Raw genomic sequence first — 18,142 nt, 5'->3', positions numbered from 1 at the left:
TCCACAAAGTCAAGGCAACAAAAATTTATACGTTCCATAATTGGCATTACATTTAGTCATGAGTGATTCCTTAGCCATCTACATCGAATACAAGATTGACACGATCTTCATTGTGAATGTGCTCTGATCTTTATTCATCTCTGAAATATATATATCTCTGATTGGAGACGAAAATGAAGGTGTAAACATTGCACGTCAGTTAATGAACGGTGCATAATATGGTGCCGACACCTGGGAACCTGTGACTAGGATAGCATGGCAGTGGAGTGGGAGTTCAGCTGCCAGACGAAAATCGTCGTCCACCTGCTTCACGGCCTCGAATCGAGGTAAGATCGGAGACAGCATATAGCAGAATAATCAGTAGTCGCAGAGCCTCGGCACAGCAATTGAGTTGTACTCTTTACTATTCTAGCAAACGTATATTAAGTAAATCCTGAAAGTATTGTGGGGTTCATTCACAGGCTGGATAGTAACGGTTTAAACAAAGTCGTGTAATGATAAAATATTTAACCGCAGGCAGCGCTTTCTATTGTTTGTTTATATTGCTATAATCTTTGAATTTTCCAGCGTAGCACCAATTCGCGATAGCGCAATCTATAGACAGTTTCTTGTACTATATTCTCTGATTCTTCGCATGTGACATGAAATCAAGGTATGATGTGGAGACGGATACAGTAATACGTTTGTGCAATTTCAATAAGAAACGAATCATTGAAAGAAAGCTAGTAACGCTGTGGGTCTAGTGAAGCAGGGGATACAACCCGTCGGCTTTGACCAATGACGTCATACATTAGTCATAGATTGTAATGTCTTCACTTCGAGGCATAGATAATAAAACAGTTCTGTGTTCCGGATAAGCGCTATCATTGTACATTAAAATAATTATTCGTGATGATATTGAGGTAATTTGGAGTATTAGTTTGTTATTGTAGAACAATTTTTAGTGTCTTATTTTCGTTTATAGGAATGGATTTGTCTGTTTGTGGGTATGTAATTTTCGTTACTGTCTGCCTAGGCGAGCTTCGGTAATTCCTCGATATTTCCGTGTGGTAAGTTCACTTTTCCATATGTTTAGTGAAGCAGGGGATACATAGTTCAAGTGAACAACAGGACAGCAATGCTAGTTGAAACTAAGAAATCGACGTACACTGAACTTGTATCCTGTACTGCACTTAAGCAATACAGTTCGAAAGAGTTTCGAGATACAACTGACATACATATAACGTGATGTATTCTTTGCTAGTAATATATTGCATTCATTTCTTTCCATTGTATTTTGCGGAGAAATGCTACGATACAAACACACGACATCGTTAACGTGAAAATACTACTGGCCCTTATATATGTGAAGTACAGTTTTTCTCTCTGGCATTCCTTTGTTTCTGAACATTCTTCTCAGCTCTTTCATCTTTGTAATACATACTCTCTGGCCAATTCTGACGTCATTGGTCAAAGCCGACGGGTTATATCCCCTGCTAAACTAGACCGAACGCTGTTCGTACGGCAACTGATGAAGGAGGTAAAAACAAAGATAGAGATTATGAGTACTTTCAAACGCGACTGAAAGAGGTGTTAGACCGTTCGAGAGCCCGAGATGACACTTATGGATCTGCTTTCTAACACACTGACGTAAAGAACTGCGAAGAATATGTCGACATTGCTAATAGGGCAGTTTTGAAATGAACATGAACGATAGCAGATACTGCATCCTAATCGGTTGCAAACGTGAGACTTACTCCATCTTCAACCGTGGAATCAGCAGCTGTAGTTATGAGACACACCGTTAAACACCCAGCCATCAGCTTAGAGCTACTTTCAGGAGAAATACTTATTTAATTCTCAACCTGAACAGCTTAGGGCCATCGGGCCCTGTCATGAATATGACCAAGTTTCACATGGGAAGTACATTTTTACGTCATATTTAGCTAAAAAATAGAAGTGTTAATATGGTAAATAGTATCAAAATGGTTGTAGTATCAATACAAATAATGTGAGTAATACTATGAGCTGAGAGGTTAATACTGGCAGTACTTCTACTACCGCTGCCGCCGCCACTAATAACGTTAATAACAATAAGAAATGGTAATCATGACAGCGATGACAATGCTGACAGTGGCAGATGTAAAAAGAATGTGTAGGTGTGCAAAATAGATGTTTTTCGATACAGTGAGTTCTGGGGAAAGGAAATTTAAGTATGTTTGGCGCTGACGAGCGCGTTCAGGAACAGTCGTATCCATTATTAATGCTTCAGTAGATATGTCACTAGCTCTATTCTGAAGTTGTAAATGTTATTCAGTTATCAAGTATAGTGCAGGAGGTTATGCCAGAGTCGAGTTCCTGCTTCTGCGAAGGACTTCGTGAAAGTGGCTCAACCATGGAGTGGTGTAGAAAGGATTTTTCTCTGATAGGAGTGGGTATTTCTGCAATGTTGTTGAGAAAGGAACGTTAAGGTGCAGGAGAGATATGAAGGACAGTAGAGAATCCGAAGGATATGGAAAAAATCTGCACTAGTTTGCACGCAGTCAGGATAGGTATGTATACGATGGTGAAATATTATCAAGGAGTCGAACACCACAGATGCGACGAACACAGGCGCACGCAGTCAGGATAGGTATGTATACGATGGTGAAATATGATCAAGGAGTCGAACACCACAGATGCGACGAACACAGGCATCCATCCTTGAGATTTCCTGAGAAAGACGTTGCAGGGTACATTCAGTGTCATCAATAACTGGAAGTATATGTGTTCGTAGTAATTTCTATTTCTGATCTATAGGGAAGAGGTTTTTTTATCGTATATTTTTGTAGGACATGCAGAGATGTTGATGCCGTCTTGTACAGAGCAGTTACGTGCTCATCCCAATCTATATTTTCATCTATTATTTCTTCTAGAACATATGCTGAGATAGATAAGTTGATATTTTTTCCAATTAGGATTGAAGGTGGTATGAATTCCCGATAATTCGGGCTAATGAGGCTAGAATGAAGGGGTCAGTACTGCTGAGATTTAGGGTGGGTTGCCCTTTAACCCGAGAGACTGTCTCCATTTTGGTATCGCGCAAAGGTCGGTATTGACATCCTCGATGGATGTCTTCAGGCCTGTTGGCTTTGTACTTAGATATAGCTTGGTCACGTGGTATTTGCAGCAGGAGAAAACTGATGACACATCATTGGCATTCAATGAACAGATTATAGAAACTAATAAAGAACCGTAGGACCTGTCTAAAACTGCCTGCCTCCTTTGAGTCTTCATGGTACCCAACATGACACATTGCCGGTTCCACATGTATGAGCGATACCATTACACTGCACTCGGCGAGAAATTTAGTCTGCTAAGTTCGCAAACTAAATGTCGGCAATGTCAAATGCTTTGCCGAAGTCCGAGCAGCACATGATAGTTGCCTCTTGTGCATCCATGACAAGTTTCTGGTCATACTGTATTTTAACTATATTAAGGCAGATATTGTGCTTTGTTGTTTACGCAAGCACGTTGTTATTCCTCTAGTAGGTTGTCTGTAGTTAGGTAATTTGTTAGCTGGTTTCATAATGTTTATTCTAAGACCTTCGGCGCCGCAAGAAGAATGCAAATAGGTCCGCAATCAGAGGGTACTGTTGCAGCGCCAATTCTAGATAGTTCCTTAACTAGTCCATGTTTTCAGGCCTCAGTGAAGACACTTATAGTTAAGGACTGGTGTCAGATACCTGCACCATCACCTACACCCATACTTCGCAAACCACCGTATTCTGCATGGCAGAAGGTATCTTGTCCACTACTTGTCATGTCCCCTCCTATTTATGTGGCAAATACAGCGAGAGGAAAACGACTGCCTAAAAGCCACCGTACGAACTCTAATTTCTCGCATCTTATCTTTATGGTCATTACCCGAAATGTACGTTGGCGGTAGTAGAATCGTTCTGCAGTCAGCCTCAAATGCCGGTTCTCTAAGCTTGTGCAGTAGTATCTTGAGGAAAGAGCGTCGTATCCCCTCCAGGGATTAACATCTGAGTTCACGGAGTATCCGTGTAATACTCATGTACCGATTGAAACTGTCGGTAACAATGCTAGCAGTCCGCCTCTCAATTACTTCGATGTCTTACTTTAATTTGTCCTCTGCGGGGATCCCAAAAATTCGAACAGTACTCGAGAATGCGTCGCACTGGCGTTCTAAACACCGTCTCCTTCATGCATGAGTTACTCTTTCCCATACTTCTCCCAATAAATCGAAATCGAGCATCAACCTTACCTATTACCAAAATTATGTTTTCATTACATTTCATACCGCTTTGCAACGTTATGCCTGGATATTCAGTCGAAGTTGCCCCCTACTAATGCTGTATTTGAAGGTTACAAGACTGTCTTTCCTATTCATCCGCATTTACTTACGCTTTTCTACGTTTAGAGCAAGCTGTCACTAGAAATTTTATCTAAATCATCTTGTATGTTCCCATAGTCATTCAGCTAGGATACCTACCCGAACACCTCAGTGTCATCAGCAAACAACCGTAAGTTGCTGCTCACCCTGTTCGTTGGACAATTTATGTACATGGAGCATAAAAACGTTCCTATCACGGTTCCCAGGCACACTTCCGAAGATGCCCTGAACACACGCCGTCGAAAATTCTGTGCTGGGTTCTACTACTTAAAAAGCTTTCAAGCCACTTGCAAGTCTCGAAACCTAACACACATGCTCGGACCTTTAACAGTCTGCAATTGGGCAACAAGTCAAATGCTTTCCGGAAATCTAGAAATATGGAATCTGCCTGACAAAATCGTGGTTTGTAGAGTATCACGTGAGACAAGGGGATGCTGTAACTATTTCTTGCGCAGTACTTGCAAGTTCAGGTAAATTACCGCATCTGAAGCCTCGGTATGTAGTCAGCTGTGTTTTCTTTCTGGGACATTCTACTGCATACTTCATGAAAATTACGTCACAGGTAGGCATGCCAGGGGCAAGTAGTTGAGAGGTGAAAAACATTGTGTTTGGGATTTAATTGCAAATATATGTAGGAGAGGCTGACTGCAGCTTATATGATGGGTAACAGAAACCTGAAGCAGTGACACGTTTGAAGAAGAAAGCACCTGCCAAAATTTCGCACTGGAAGGAACTATTGTGCAGAAAATTTATGTTAATGTCACCAGCTATGAACATGTGCTCGTGTATTGTTTCGAGACCTGAAAGAGCAATTTCGAAGCAGGCAACCACACGTACTTTAGGAAGTTTGTAAAGAACGCATTAAAGGCACTTTCTGTCAAGGAATATGAACACATATTCTACTTATTTATCTTCATTTTTGTTCGATGTGTGCAACATAGTAGGTTAAGAACCATAGAGGTATGTATACCCCTACTTCTCCCTCTCGGCTGGCCGAGGTGGCCGTGCGGTTCTAGGCGCTACAATCTGGAACCGCGGGACCGCTACGGTCGCAGGTTCGAATCCTGCCTCGGGCATGGATGTGCGTGATGTCCTTAGTTTAGTTAGGTTTAAGTAGTTCTAAGTTCTAGGGGACTTATGACCTCAGAAGTTGAGTCCCATAGTGCTCAGAACCATTTGAACCATTTTGAACCTCCCTCTCGTCTGTTACATCTATCGTGTCTAAGAAACACGTAGTCGTCAGATTTACCGAGCTTGTGGGAATGCTTTGTTTGAGCCAGATCTCTGACAGAAGTATAGTACGGATACCTATGTCTTCCAATCCATGGCGTAACGCCTCGAGATAAGCTGCCAGAAACTGGATATTTGTACGTGTAATTTGGAGATTAGTGTATTCAGGTGCAGCACGTGTCAGGATACTGCTAATGGACACTTGTGACACTGAGTCAGCAGTGACCAGACTATAACAGAATACGCCAAGGTGGGGCAGTGCAGGTTCTAGGAAGTGAAAGCGCTGGGTATCTTTAGGAACGAAGGAGATCTTATGGCCAACGCCACAGGGGTTAGCAGCAGTCGTTAAACAGCCGAGAGGCGACAAGAAAATAAAATCCCCATACAGAACTAGAATAATCTGTTAACAACAGTATTGAAATCAAGATAAATGGAAAAAAAGTAAAATGTACAATACTATTATTGGCTCTAACAATGAGAAACAACAATAATATTGTAAAAAACTGTTCAATAAAAATGGGATAAGACTAACAAGTGAACGTTCCCAAGTGTAAATAAACGATGTTGATGAAATCTGAGAGTATAGCTTTGTTTCTACCTAGTTCCACTATTAAGAAGTAGAGCGCAGCCCATAATGTAATCTAGACTTAGAGCGAATATCTTCTCAATGATGATTTAATGTTTTCGTATAAAAGTTGACTTGTAATTAACGTTCTTGAAAATTATATGCAGCTATTGTAATAATCTGAAATTTTGAAAACTACTGCACCACAATTAATAATTTTGAAAAATTATAACTTTTGTTACGATATAATTTCGATAAACTTTCAAACCACGTAGATCCACGCGTAATGAATCTGTGCGACTAGGCAGGTTAAAAGTCGCGTTGCGTTGCGTAATTGGATGACCACTGTCTTCCGTCGTACTGTGCACTACAAAAAGTTCCACCTACCTCAGTACGGTATCTGGTCACCAGCCCGATTCTTTGCATACGCTGATACTGTTCAGACGATGTTAAAAGCAGCGTTGAAGAAAAACATCGTCAATACCTACGTTTGCAAAGTCCGCCTAAACTCTGGTAGCAAGCTACCCTGTAATATGTTATAACGATTTTCGGGAGGAGGGCGATTGCTTCGTTCTCTTAGAAAAAGTGTCAAAATTCGGCAACAAGTTCTTTATTTCTTTAGGTTCAAAATTAAAGAATTAGCCATCAGCCCGTATTTACTTAAACGACTAATATAAATTTCCTCAGTTCGTAGTTCATACAACCCAGTATACACGCAAAACAGCTAGAAATGTACGTAAGTCCGACCCGAATTATTACGTGATCTACAGTCGATGCTCTGCTACAATATGTGAGTTTCACTTTCGGTCTTTTTTTCAGTGGATTTCTAATAAAGAAACTGCTCGCCAACTATTCCATAGATGAATATGAAACATGTCACGCGGAATTCTACAGAGGCCGAAAGTTCACACGAGTTTATCTTCCCAACTAAACACTTCACAAAGCTGAAGTTTCCACAATCTGTCTGTAAATGAAACTGCTTTTCGGTAATACCATCCGGACGCGAAATACCTGTAACTTCTTCATTTTACACGTCCAACATGGCTTGTATGTCCAATAGCTACCCAACGACTGACTCCCTGCCGTTCCCTCCAGGGCCTATAAGTGCTTGATAGAGCGCGGGAAATGCCTAACTCTAATTGGATGTTCAAAATGACCAGCCAATCAAAACAGTCCTTCGAGTGTTCTTTCTCGCGCCAAAACTGTCCAACGCCAATCAATATTCACAAATGCATTTACGTCACATCATCATGCAAATCTTAATAAAATGTTTAACAAAACCAAACGAAAAGAAAACTAATCTTGAAGTGACTTTATAAAATCATTACTCTGCAAATGGCTATTCTGGCTGCCTTCTTACAAAAGCAAGTACTCTTGGACATACGTCATCAGCAAGGTAGGGAAATTACAGCTTTCAATGTAACTGCTTGGCTCACACGTTCCCAAGACATAGTTACGTAAAGTTTAACATAAGATAATATTGAATCTTTACGTACGTCCCACATATACACTCTTACTCACTCTCATTTATTCACACAACAAAACAAATTGTTATTAAATAAATATTAACCCTTTCTGAATTCTATGTTACTAAAATGAAAAATAGTGGACGTTTTTAATTATAATTATAATTATAATTATAAAAAATCTAAATAAATTGTTCTGCCATTTAGTGAACCTCAGTAATAATTCCAAATGATACTAAGAGACAAACTGCTGTGAATCCTACTGACTTTAATCCTGTAAGTGTCGGTTTTTGGTGGTTTAGGTAATTGTCTCTAAATTGTGCTCAGAGCCATTTCTAAATCTGAAAGTAGATAGCTGACATTTTAACACAACCTTTCTTTCAGTAACAAAGGGCTGTATATTAACTTTTCACAAAACTGAATAATATTGAATACTATTTAGATTCCTAGGGACTTGAATTATCTGTCGCTCGAGCTAACACAGGTTGCGTTTCCCACGGCTAGGCTAGCGACAGGCGCGAGTGAGTCACGCTAGATACCAGCGGCCGTATATTGCCACCGCCAGTGGCCCCAAAACTATGAGCCCGTACTTCAAAGTAGGGTCATTCCATGCCAAGTGGTCTAAACCTTCCCACCATCATGTCTCCAATTTTCTTCAAATTTTATCTGTAGCACTAGTCAAGTGCTAAATTAAGTTTCTCAAGATTTCAAGCCTCTAGCTGCAATACTTGCTGATCTAGACCCCCTTGTCTGAAGGGTAGTAAGTTCGCATGCGCGCGACATCAGACAAAATGCCATTTTTGGGGTCTCATAAAATTGAAACCAATTCATAAGAATGGTTAGTAAGATGAGACCCTGTACAGTTTTTTGTGCTGATTCAAACGAAATTAATTATAAGATTACTGATGCAAAATCCGGTCAAACAAGTCGACTCAAAGTGTACCCCTAATTCTGTCGTGACTTAATGCGACAAATTTTGACCAATATTCAGACTGCAATAATTTCCTTGCAGATAAAGATATGGACTTGAACTTTTTACCAAGTCTTATCTTTGTGCTGGACATAATACAGCTGGATTTCCAACTACCCAGGCTTTATAGTCGCCTTGCAAAATCTCTTCAAATTTGGCAGTGTCAGCGCAAATGGCTTTATTTACCAAAGTTCAAAGCCCATTACTACAAAATAGTCAGCCTGGATTTAATTGTGAATAGTATCATCTGAAAGAGAAAATTTTGCTCTACAAGATGGATATATTTTTCTTTTGCAACGCTTCCATTAAGTGCTTATTTACTCAGGTCAAAGTATCTTATATTTTGTGTGCGCAGTGCCCTGCGTTGGTCCATGATGGCTGAGCCATTACTGGTTATCACAATAAAACCAGCATCCCCATCGCCATAGGGGCCACGCCCGATAGCCATGCAGTAACAGCCACGGGTGGGTATCTTTACTGCAGGTTCCCAAGCCTGATTACAGGGTGTCTTTACCACAGGATCCCAAGCCTGATTGTGGGTTTCTTTATGCAGGTTCCCAAGCCTGTCTTCCTCAGTTACTTCATCATTCTGAAAGCATCGTTGATTTGCAAGAGAATGCTTTCAGGAAAACTGTATTGCCGACCAGATGATGTCACTGATGGAGCTGGAATAACACCAATGATAAGTTGTTCTGGAATCCAGCAAGTATCACGTCTTAAGGGCCAATAAAATGAACTTGCAGGACCATGAGGATGCATAAAGCTTATGAAAGCATCTTTCTGTTCGACTGAGATTTCAACGATGTTTCCAATCCACCATTTCTTTTCATAAATGCAAGCAACATACTGCCCAGGCTGAAGATCCATGACTTGAACTACTAGTTCAGCAGCACTAATTTTGGCCAAAAAAGATGTCGCATCATTTGAAACTCTACTGACCTGAATTGTCGTCATATCAATGGGCAAAAAATGGTGGTTTTCTCTTGTGCCAGCTAGAGTGTGCCCTTGCAGGAATCTTTCTTCTTGAGAAGCTTTTTCTTCTTCAACTTCCTCTTTGCTGATGAAAAAGAATTTGATTCCATTGATATTATCATTGCAGAAGTTGAAAAGATCTTTGGGTGTTAGAATCTGGTTTTCATATGGACGTTGCAAACTTGCTCTTGCTGCCAACCGTTTTGTTGTGCCTCCAATGCCATCACAAGGCGACTTTCCATGGCTTGTTCCAAAGAAATTCCATTCTGCTGTTATTTCAAAATCTTCTTTGTGATAGCATAAGTTGAGAAAATTCTTGAAATTCTTATATTGTGCAGCTGAACCATCACTGAAGTAGTGGATGTGGCTTATTTTGGAAAATTGCATCTTCAGGTAATTGATTACTTTTCCAATGTAAACATGGACAGTAATCGTATCGTGTCGAAGGCAGTCACTAATAACACAAAGATTCACACATTGCACCTCTTCGTTTTCACAGTAGTAGACTACAAATGGATGAACTGTTGCTTGACTGTTTTCCCAGTGAAAGCCTTGCACTGCATCTTGAACAATAAATGAATAGTTTTCAGCAAAATCCATTAGTATTATGAATTCGCCTTCTTTCAAATCAGTTTTGAGAGCTTTCAGGTGCTGGCTTTGATGCTTGGCAATGTAGTGATGACAAGACAGGTTCCAAATTTTTGCTGCAATATCTTCAACATACTCTTCTGTTGAAAGCTGCTTTGTTTCTAAAGTATCCCTGTCGGTATGAATCCATTGTTTGTACTCAATCGGTTCTTCAGGGTCATTATCTTCAAAATATGTTGCAATAACTGCTTCTACACCTTCTGGACCAGGGCAGTTTTCACAACGATGAAGCATACAATCCTTGTTTTCCAAGCTGCAAACAGCTTTGCTAAGAATTTCCTTGTAGTCTTCATTGATTGATGCACCAGTGAGCATAAGCTTGACATTTTGGTGTATTGTACAGACACAAACTGAGTGCATTCCAGCAGAGCCAACTGTAACACACCATTTTGGTCTAAGCTCGCAAAACTTTGAGAAGCCAATTTCTGGTCCATTTTGCTTCTGATAAGACACGTACATTTCCTTCAAATTGCAAAGCAACAACCGCTTTTGCTTGTACACCTTTGTTCCTGAAATTCTCACAGGCACACAGTCTTTCTTCCCTGGACAAAGTCTGCTGAATTCGTCATCTTGAAAAAAGTCATGTACTTTCTGGACAACTTCATCTGAAAGCTTCCTTCCTTGCCGATTTGCTGGAAAAGCTAGAACACCTTGCTCATTCTTCAGTTTTCTCGCTTGCTTTACCATTCTTTCTGATACATTAAATGCTGTTGTCGTATCTTTAATTGTCCAGCTTCTTGGAACCAAGGTCAATATTTGAACTTTTGTCCTACGATTTGACACTTTACATTTTTCTTTCAACTCTTCTATAAGATTATCAAGATCTGCACAATTACTGCATGGGCGACTTTTACTTGAACTTGGCTGTTCATCGTAATTGATTCCTACAGCAGCAGCAATTTGATTCCCAATTAAACTTTGTGCATCCAAGATCTTTCTTTTTGCATAGCTTGGCTTATCTCTTTTACTTAGTTGTCTTCTTTTCAATGGTGAAGCACCAATAAATGATAAACTTTTGTTGATGGCTGGTTCAGTTTCATCCGTTGTGAAATCTTGTTCAGATTGGGTTGATAGTGATGATGAATCTTCTAGCTTTTGGTTCAGTGCCGACATGCAGCGAGGGCAAAGCTTCTGACCAGGTTTTATATCAATCACTTCTTTTTTCTTTAACAGGCAAAGTTTGGCAGCTGTTTCATTATCAAGCAGTCTAAGTCCAGCTTTTACATTGTGATTCCTCTTCTTGAATGGATTGCAACATTTCTTTTGCATCGCTTGATATTCATGTAGGAAGAGGGCTTCATGGTGGAAGCAAATGATGGAATTTTCGTCAAGTTTGGCTTCTGAACGCGAAACAAGCAATTTCTGGTCACATTCTGTGAAATCACTAAACGCTTTGAATCCAGTCTTCTTAGCATAGAAGATAACATGGCACTTTGATGCAGCAGCATCTTTTCCAATTGAACAGGGGGCCAACGATTCTTCTTCTTCATTAACTTCTGACATCTCTCACTGGCCAATCACTGAATAAAACACGAATGAAATATCCAATTATATCAGTAATTCTAAGCGACTATTAAGATTCAAATTCCTAGAAATGAAGAAAAATTAGTGCATCGCGCATACAAAATATAACAACTTTGATGTGAGTTAATGAGTACTTAATGGTCGCGTTGCAAAAAAAACAAATGTCAGTCTTGTAGAGCAAGATTTTCTCTTTTAGGTGATACTATTCACAAGCAGATTCAGGCCAACTATTTTTTAGTAATTGGCTTGAAACTTTGGTAAATTTTACCGTTTGTGCTGACACTGCCTAATTTGAAGAGATACTGCAGGGCGACCATATGGCCTGGATCATTGCAAATCCGGCTGCATTATGTCTAGCACAAGCATGAAGCTTGGCCAAAAGTTCAAGTCCATATCTTCAACTGCAAGGAAATCATTGCAGTCTTAATATTGGTCAAAATTTGTCGCGTTGTGTCACGACAAATTTTGAAGTATACTTTGAGTCGAGTTATTTGACCGGGGTTTGCATGAGTAATGTTATAAATAATTTCGTTGGAATCAGCAAAAAAAACTGTACAGGGTCGCATCTTACTAACCATTCTTATGAATTAGTTTCGATTTTATTAGACTCCAAATATGACATTTTTTTTATGTTGCATGCACACGGACTAAGTACACTTCAGACAAGGGGGTCTAGATCAGCAGCTATTGCAGCTAGAGGCCTGAAATCTTGGGAAACTTACTTCAACACTTGACTAAAGCTACAGTTAAAATTTGACGAAAATTGGAGACCATGATGGTGGGAACTTTTTTCAGTTTTAGACCACTTGGTGTGGAATGACCCAGTAGCTTACTGCAAAAAAATGCTATTGCGTATTGTATTGACTCGCGACGTTACAGGTGGTTTCTAAAATCCCGTTTTTGGAAGATAATCTGTCACTATGTGCTGCCAGATTATTTGAATATTATGTTTTAAATTGTTATTTTACATTTCACATTTATGTCCTTCTTTCCTTTTATTTTACCGTTACACATACATGTATTTTGTTAACTGATAACAATCAGTAACTCATTATTATGATGTAAAATCATTACATTAATGATAATGAATCTGTGAACAAATTCTTAAAGCATAGAATTTTTTTTTTTTTACATCTGACACAAAATGAACGAAATTTCTTCACAAAATGTACACGACAAACACAGTATAAAACAAAGTTCAGCAGGATTTTAAGCTGTGAAGTTCATCCTCTAAATATCCCGATAAGCCTTACGAGCCAAAGGGAAAAACGTGACCAATTATAGCCGCATAATGGCATCCAAAATTCTGAGTGCGTTACCTGCAGATACTGCTCAACACTGGTTTATGTATGCTACAAGACTATAGAACGCAGAAAGGCACGTCAGGAAGCTAATGGAATTTTACGATTGTTAAGTGGTACTAAGATTAAGGAATGTTGCAAGAGAACTAAAGTAGCCCATTCCAGACGCAGGTAAAAGTTGCATATCTTTACAATGAAAATTTTCTAAAAACGTTCAGTTTTGTGAGATGTGTCATTCCCAAATATTTCTTTTAGAACCAGCAGGGCGAAACGATCAGTACGCAGGATACTATAAATTATGTATCCTACCTTCCTCATCAGCTGTGAGGAAAGAAAGACTGAGATTTACAAAACGTAGAATTATTTGATGCTTCAACTCGGAAAAACAGTTCACCATCACTCAGTGACATTTTGGACACAGGCTCCAATCTGTTGTCTGAAATATTGTCATCATGAATTTGCTTCAGGATGTTCCAGAAGACAATCATTGGAGATGGCACTCAGGTATATTTATAACTGACGTAGAACGAAAAGGATAGAGATATAACGAGGTTCCCCCGGTTTCATGTCGAGAAAAAAGATGCAATTTGCCAAACTATGATGATGTCATCATTCCCAGGTTTAATACACGTTTACAGTTTGGCCTCACATACACCAAGTTTCTCCTTTCCGCAACTTTGCGTGGTTTGGCTACAGGACTTAGGGGCACATATCCTACTGCAGCAGAACTTCTGCTTCAATGTACTTTCTTGGACGACTTTGCAGCCTGTTGTGAGGACGACAGTAATCTGATATCCTTATAAAAGCAGCTGATAAGTCTGCTAAAACAGAAAAAACTCCCAATGGAAAAATGGGATAGTATTTATAATATACTAGAGGTCATATGGGAAACGGACCAGCGAAGAAAAAAAAAAATGGCTCTGAGCACTATGGGACTCAACTTCTGAGGTCATTAGTCCCCTAGAACTTAGAACTAGTTAAACCTAACTAACCTAAGGACATCACAAACATCCATGCCCGAGGCAGGATTCGAACCTGCGACCGTAGCGGTCTTGCGGTTCCAGACTGCAGCGCCTTTAACCGCACGGCCACTTCGGCCGGCGGATCAGCGAAGAGTTGAAGAACATACAGCAGTGTTATGCATTGATTGGGACATGGAATAAGTTTTCTATGATTACCGTCCCGTAACCGATAAACTGCAGTATGAGCCTGCTAATTAAACGAAAGTATCTGCACGTGACAGCGAAATTCTATGATTCTCTTGGTATATTGCCATCAACATCCACTGCAGAAAAAATTGTTTTTCGGGGTATGTGATGCCTTGGGGAGGGTTCATGGAGCAGTGCTGTACATCAGAATCTCCAAGACTAAAAACACATTTGTTATTTTGATCTTCAGTAAAAGCAGTGTACCTTTATTAAAATGGTGACGCTTCCGCGCCTTGACTAAGTACACGCCTTCCTGGCTTCGCTACTTCTGAGATTTTTTCACCAGTTCTCCGTAATTGACATCGCAAACGCCAGAATGTGGAGCGATCCTATGGTGACTCTGGACTAGATACGGAGACACCAAAATTGCCAGAATATGTTTGTCCGTGGAGTAATTGATACCTAAGAGAGTTTGACGCCATTGCAGTGCCGACATTGTCCCATCACATATGATCCTGCAGATCTGGTATTACGTGGAACATCAATGGGAAAATTCCGATCTTCTGTACTATGATGGAATGGACCTCCGTGTACAAGTCAGCCACTTCACACGTGGTCTCTGGAAAAATTCTCTGACGATTCCCTTCCAGAGATGCGAAAGATATAAAACATTCTTTCATTATTAATGCTTTGGTGTGTTCCATTGACGCGTCAAAATATAGAGCTTACTGGAAACATTACGCATAACGGCATGGATTATTGCCTTTGATCTATAATGTTCGACGCTCAGAAAATGTTAAGAGCAAATTCACTTTCCAAGAATTAGAATCAGAAAAACGCAGTTGGATGCGGATGGTCCAGCATCATAGCTTCCCTGCCAAATACCCAACTTCCAACGGAATATGAAATTTAATGTTACAACAAGTTCCTTCGTAACGAACTTGTGCGACTTGGAAGACGAGTTCACTTTGCAGAGTCTAAGATACAAGAAAAACACCCACTACTCATAGAGTATACCCACCCATTCAGAAAACTACTCATTCGACAGAGGCATGTACATTAACACCACCTAGGAACTGCTATAGTTCTGTCTGAAATACGTAACGACTTTTGAATCTTGAAGGGAAGAGAAACGGTAAAAATGACCGTACATACGTGTCTCCTTGGAAACTAAACAGAAGTGTCCGCGTATCCGAGGTAGAAGGTCCTCTACCACCTGACTGTATTGAAATCACCAAGCCGTTTTCTGTAACAGGCGTAGATTTCGTAGGTTCACTTTTCGTCAAGCTCGATAACTTGTTTCGGTGCTACAACCTTCTTTTGCGATTAGCTATAACAACAATTCTCCAATTTGAACTAATGTTAAATATGAAAACAAGCAAATATATGGTGCCGTTCCCATATTTCCGGCGAGAAGGGGACTGCCAGGGACTATATTTCATGTCGCGCACAGAACTAAAATACCTCACTCACTTCTTCGAGAACACGAAGACATATCAGTACTTGACTCACCACGGTGTTTCTTTGAAGCTTATTGTACTACGTGCGGCTTGGTGGATGAACGTATGGTACGAACTGAGAAACACTATCTGAGAAGGATTTTGGAAAACGATAGAAGAGGAAGAAAAATTTAGGGCTTTATTGGTAGAAATACACTGAAGATCCAAAGGAACTCGTACACCTGCCTAATTTCGTGTAGAGCCACCGTGAGCACGCAGAAGTGCCGCAACACGATGTGTCTTGACTAATGTCTGAAGTAGTGCTGGAGGGAACTGACACCATCAATCCTGTAGGGCAGTCCATAAATCCGTCAGAGTACGAGGGGATGGAGATCTGTTCTACACAGTGCGTTCCGAGGCATTCCAGATATTCTCAATAATGTTCATGTCTGGGGAGTTTGGTGGCCAGAGGAAGTGTTTAATCTCAGAAGAGTGTTCCCGGTGCCACTCTGTAGCAATTCTGGACGAGTGGGTTGTCGTATTGTCCTGTTGCAATTTCCCAAGTCCGTCGGAAAGCACAGTGGATACGAATGGATACAGGTGTTCAGACACGGTGCTTACGTACGTGTCACCTGTCAGAGTCATATCCAGACGTATCAAGGGTCCGATACCACTCCAACTGCGCACACCACAGACCATTACAGAGCGTCCACCAGATTGAACAGTCCCCTGCTGACGTGCAGGGTCCAAGGATTCATGAGGTTTTCTCCATACCAATGCATGTCCATCCGCTCGATACAATTTGAAACGAGTGTCGTCTGACCAGGCAACATATTTCCAGTCATCAACAGTCCAATGTCGGTGTTGACGAGCCCAGGCGAGGCATAAAACTTTGTGTCGTGTAGTCATCAAGGATACACGAGTGTGCCTTTGGCTCCAAAGGCCCTTATCGATGATGTTTTGTTGAATGGTTGTCACATTGACACTTGTTGATGGCCCAGCATTGAAATCTGCAGCAATTTCCGGAAGGGTTGCAGTCCTGTCACTTTGAACGATTCTCTTCAGTCGTTATTAGTCCTGTTCTTGCAGGATCTTTCTCTGGCCACACCGCTGCCAGAGATTTGATATTTTACTCGATTCCTGATATTCACGGTACACTCATGAAATGGTCGCACACGATAATTCACATTTCATCGCTACCTCTGAAATGCTGTGTCCCACCGCTTGTGCACCGACTGTAACACCACGTTCAAACTGACGTAAGTCTTATAACGGTCCATTGCAGCAGCAATAACCGATCTAACAAGTGTGCCAGACACATTTTGTCCTATACAGGCGTTGCCGACCATATGGCCGTATTCTGCCTGTTAACGTATCTCTGTATTTGAAGACGCGTGCCTACACCAGTTTCTTTGGCGCTTCAGTCTAGGTGCTGCCATCAGCTCGCGATCGACCACACAGTGCGACTGGGAAATACTGACACGAAGGCATTTCTAGACTGGAGAGCGGTTGACTTCATTAGCCACTGCTCTTGAATCTCGTATACACAATAATCTTGGAAGAGATGCGAAACTAGCAGAAAAACTGCAAAATAACTTCATGAAGAGATGGAAGAAACATTATCTCCTCGAATTGAGGAAAGTTTATGAATACCACCGTCCTCACAGGAAAACTGAGAAATACCGAGTTGGCGGTATTGTACTCTTTATCTGACAGTTGAAGCATATGTGGAAGAGAACCCGCACTATTGAAATAAGTCCAGGGAAATGTGGAATAGGGCGGACCTCAATCCTTCAAACTTTGGTCGGCCGGTCGGCCGGTGCAGACGATCACCCAACTTAAGAGTGACTAGGTTGGCGAGGCTGTTGATGACTGAATAAGTTCTCTGTTTGTTATTTATCTCTGTATTATGTATATCTCTGAATGCAGACGAAAATAAATCAGTAAACACTACACGTCGTCTCCTGTCCGTTAATATATGAAGTATAATAAAAAGTGTTAGTATTTTCCCCTGCCAATAAGTTCTCTAGATTGAAAATATCTGGTCACGAGCTGACGAGCGACTAAGTACGCCACCAGTTGACAGTTGGAATGATCGATGTTCTCTGGCACTGAGCTGAGGTAGCACGGGATGAGGTACCAATATCTTCCATCCAAGCTCAGTTAAGCTCTACGTGGAATCGTGTTATAACTATTATTGCTGACTGAGATGGGAGCTCTGTATAGATCGTACTCTTTAATCCCTGATCACCAGCAAATTTCATCCTGTTTTCTTGCTGCTCTTGCGTTTACGCAAAGTAAGTACAACTTAGTTATTTACTGATCTTCCTGGGATTGCAATTTCAATGGACAGCTGTGAATTTCTTGCGGGTTGTGGATTGGCCATTATCAAGTTTAACAGTCTTGCGAAGTACTTTTGATCACGTATGCTGAAATCAAGCTTGAGCAGTTAGTTTGATAGCCCACACGCAGTTGAAATTTCTTAGACATCGCAGCTACAAAGA

The 18,142-nt window shown here is 40.6% G+C and overlaps 1 protein-coding gene across 1 annotated transcript; it reads right to left on the bottom strand.

The window, feature by feature from the left end:
• Positions 1-9,598: 9,598 nt before the first annotated feature.
• Positions 9,599-11,729, bottom strand: LOC126195776 (ARL14 effector protein-like). The gene is made up of 2 exons (XM_049934409.1): positions 11,015-11,729; positions 9,599-9,663 (listed from the first exon to the last, which is right to left on the bottom strand). The coding sequence occupies exons 1-2, from the start codon at positions 11,727-11,729 to the stop codon at positions 9,599-9,601; spliced, it is 780 nt and encodes a 259-aa protein (XP_049790366.1).
• Positions 11,730-18,142: the final 6,413 nt, after the last annotated feature.

This window comes from Schistocerca nitens, chromosome 7 (genome assembly GCF_023898315.1).
Source record: "Schistocerca nitens isolate TAMUIC-IGC-003100 chromosome 7, iqSchNite1.1, whole genome shotgun sequence".
Taxonomy (NCBI): Eukaryota; Metazoa; Arthropoda; class Insecta; order Orthoptera; family Acrididae; genus Schistocerca; species Schistocerca nitens.
This window is presented reverse-complemented; position numbering and strand designations above follow the sequence as displayed.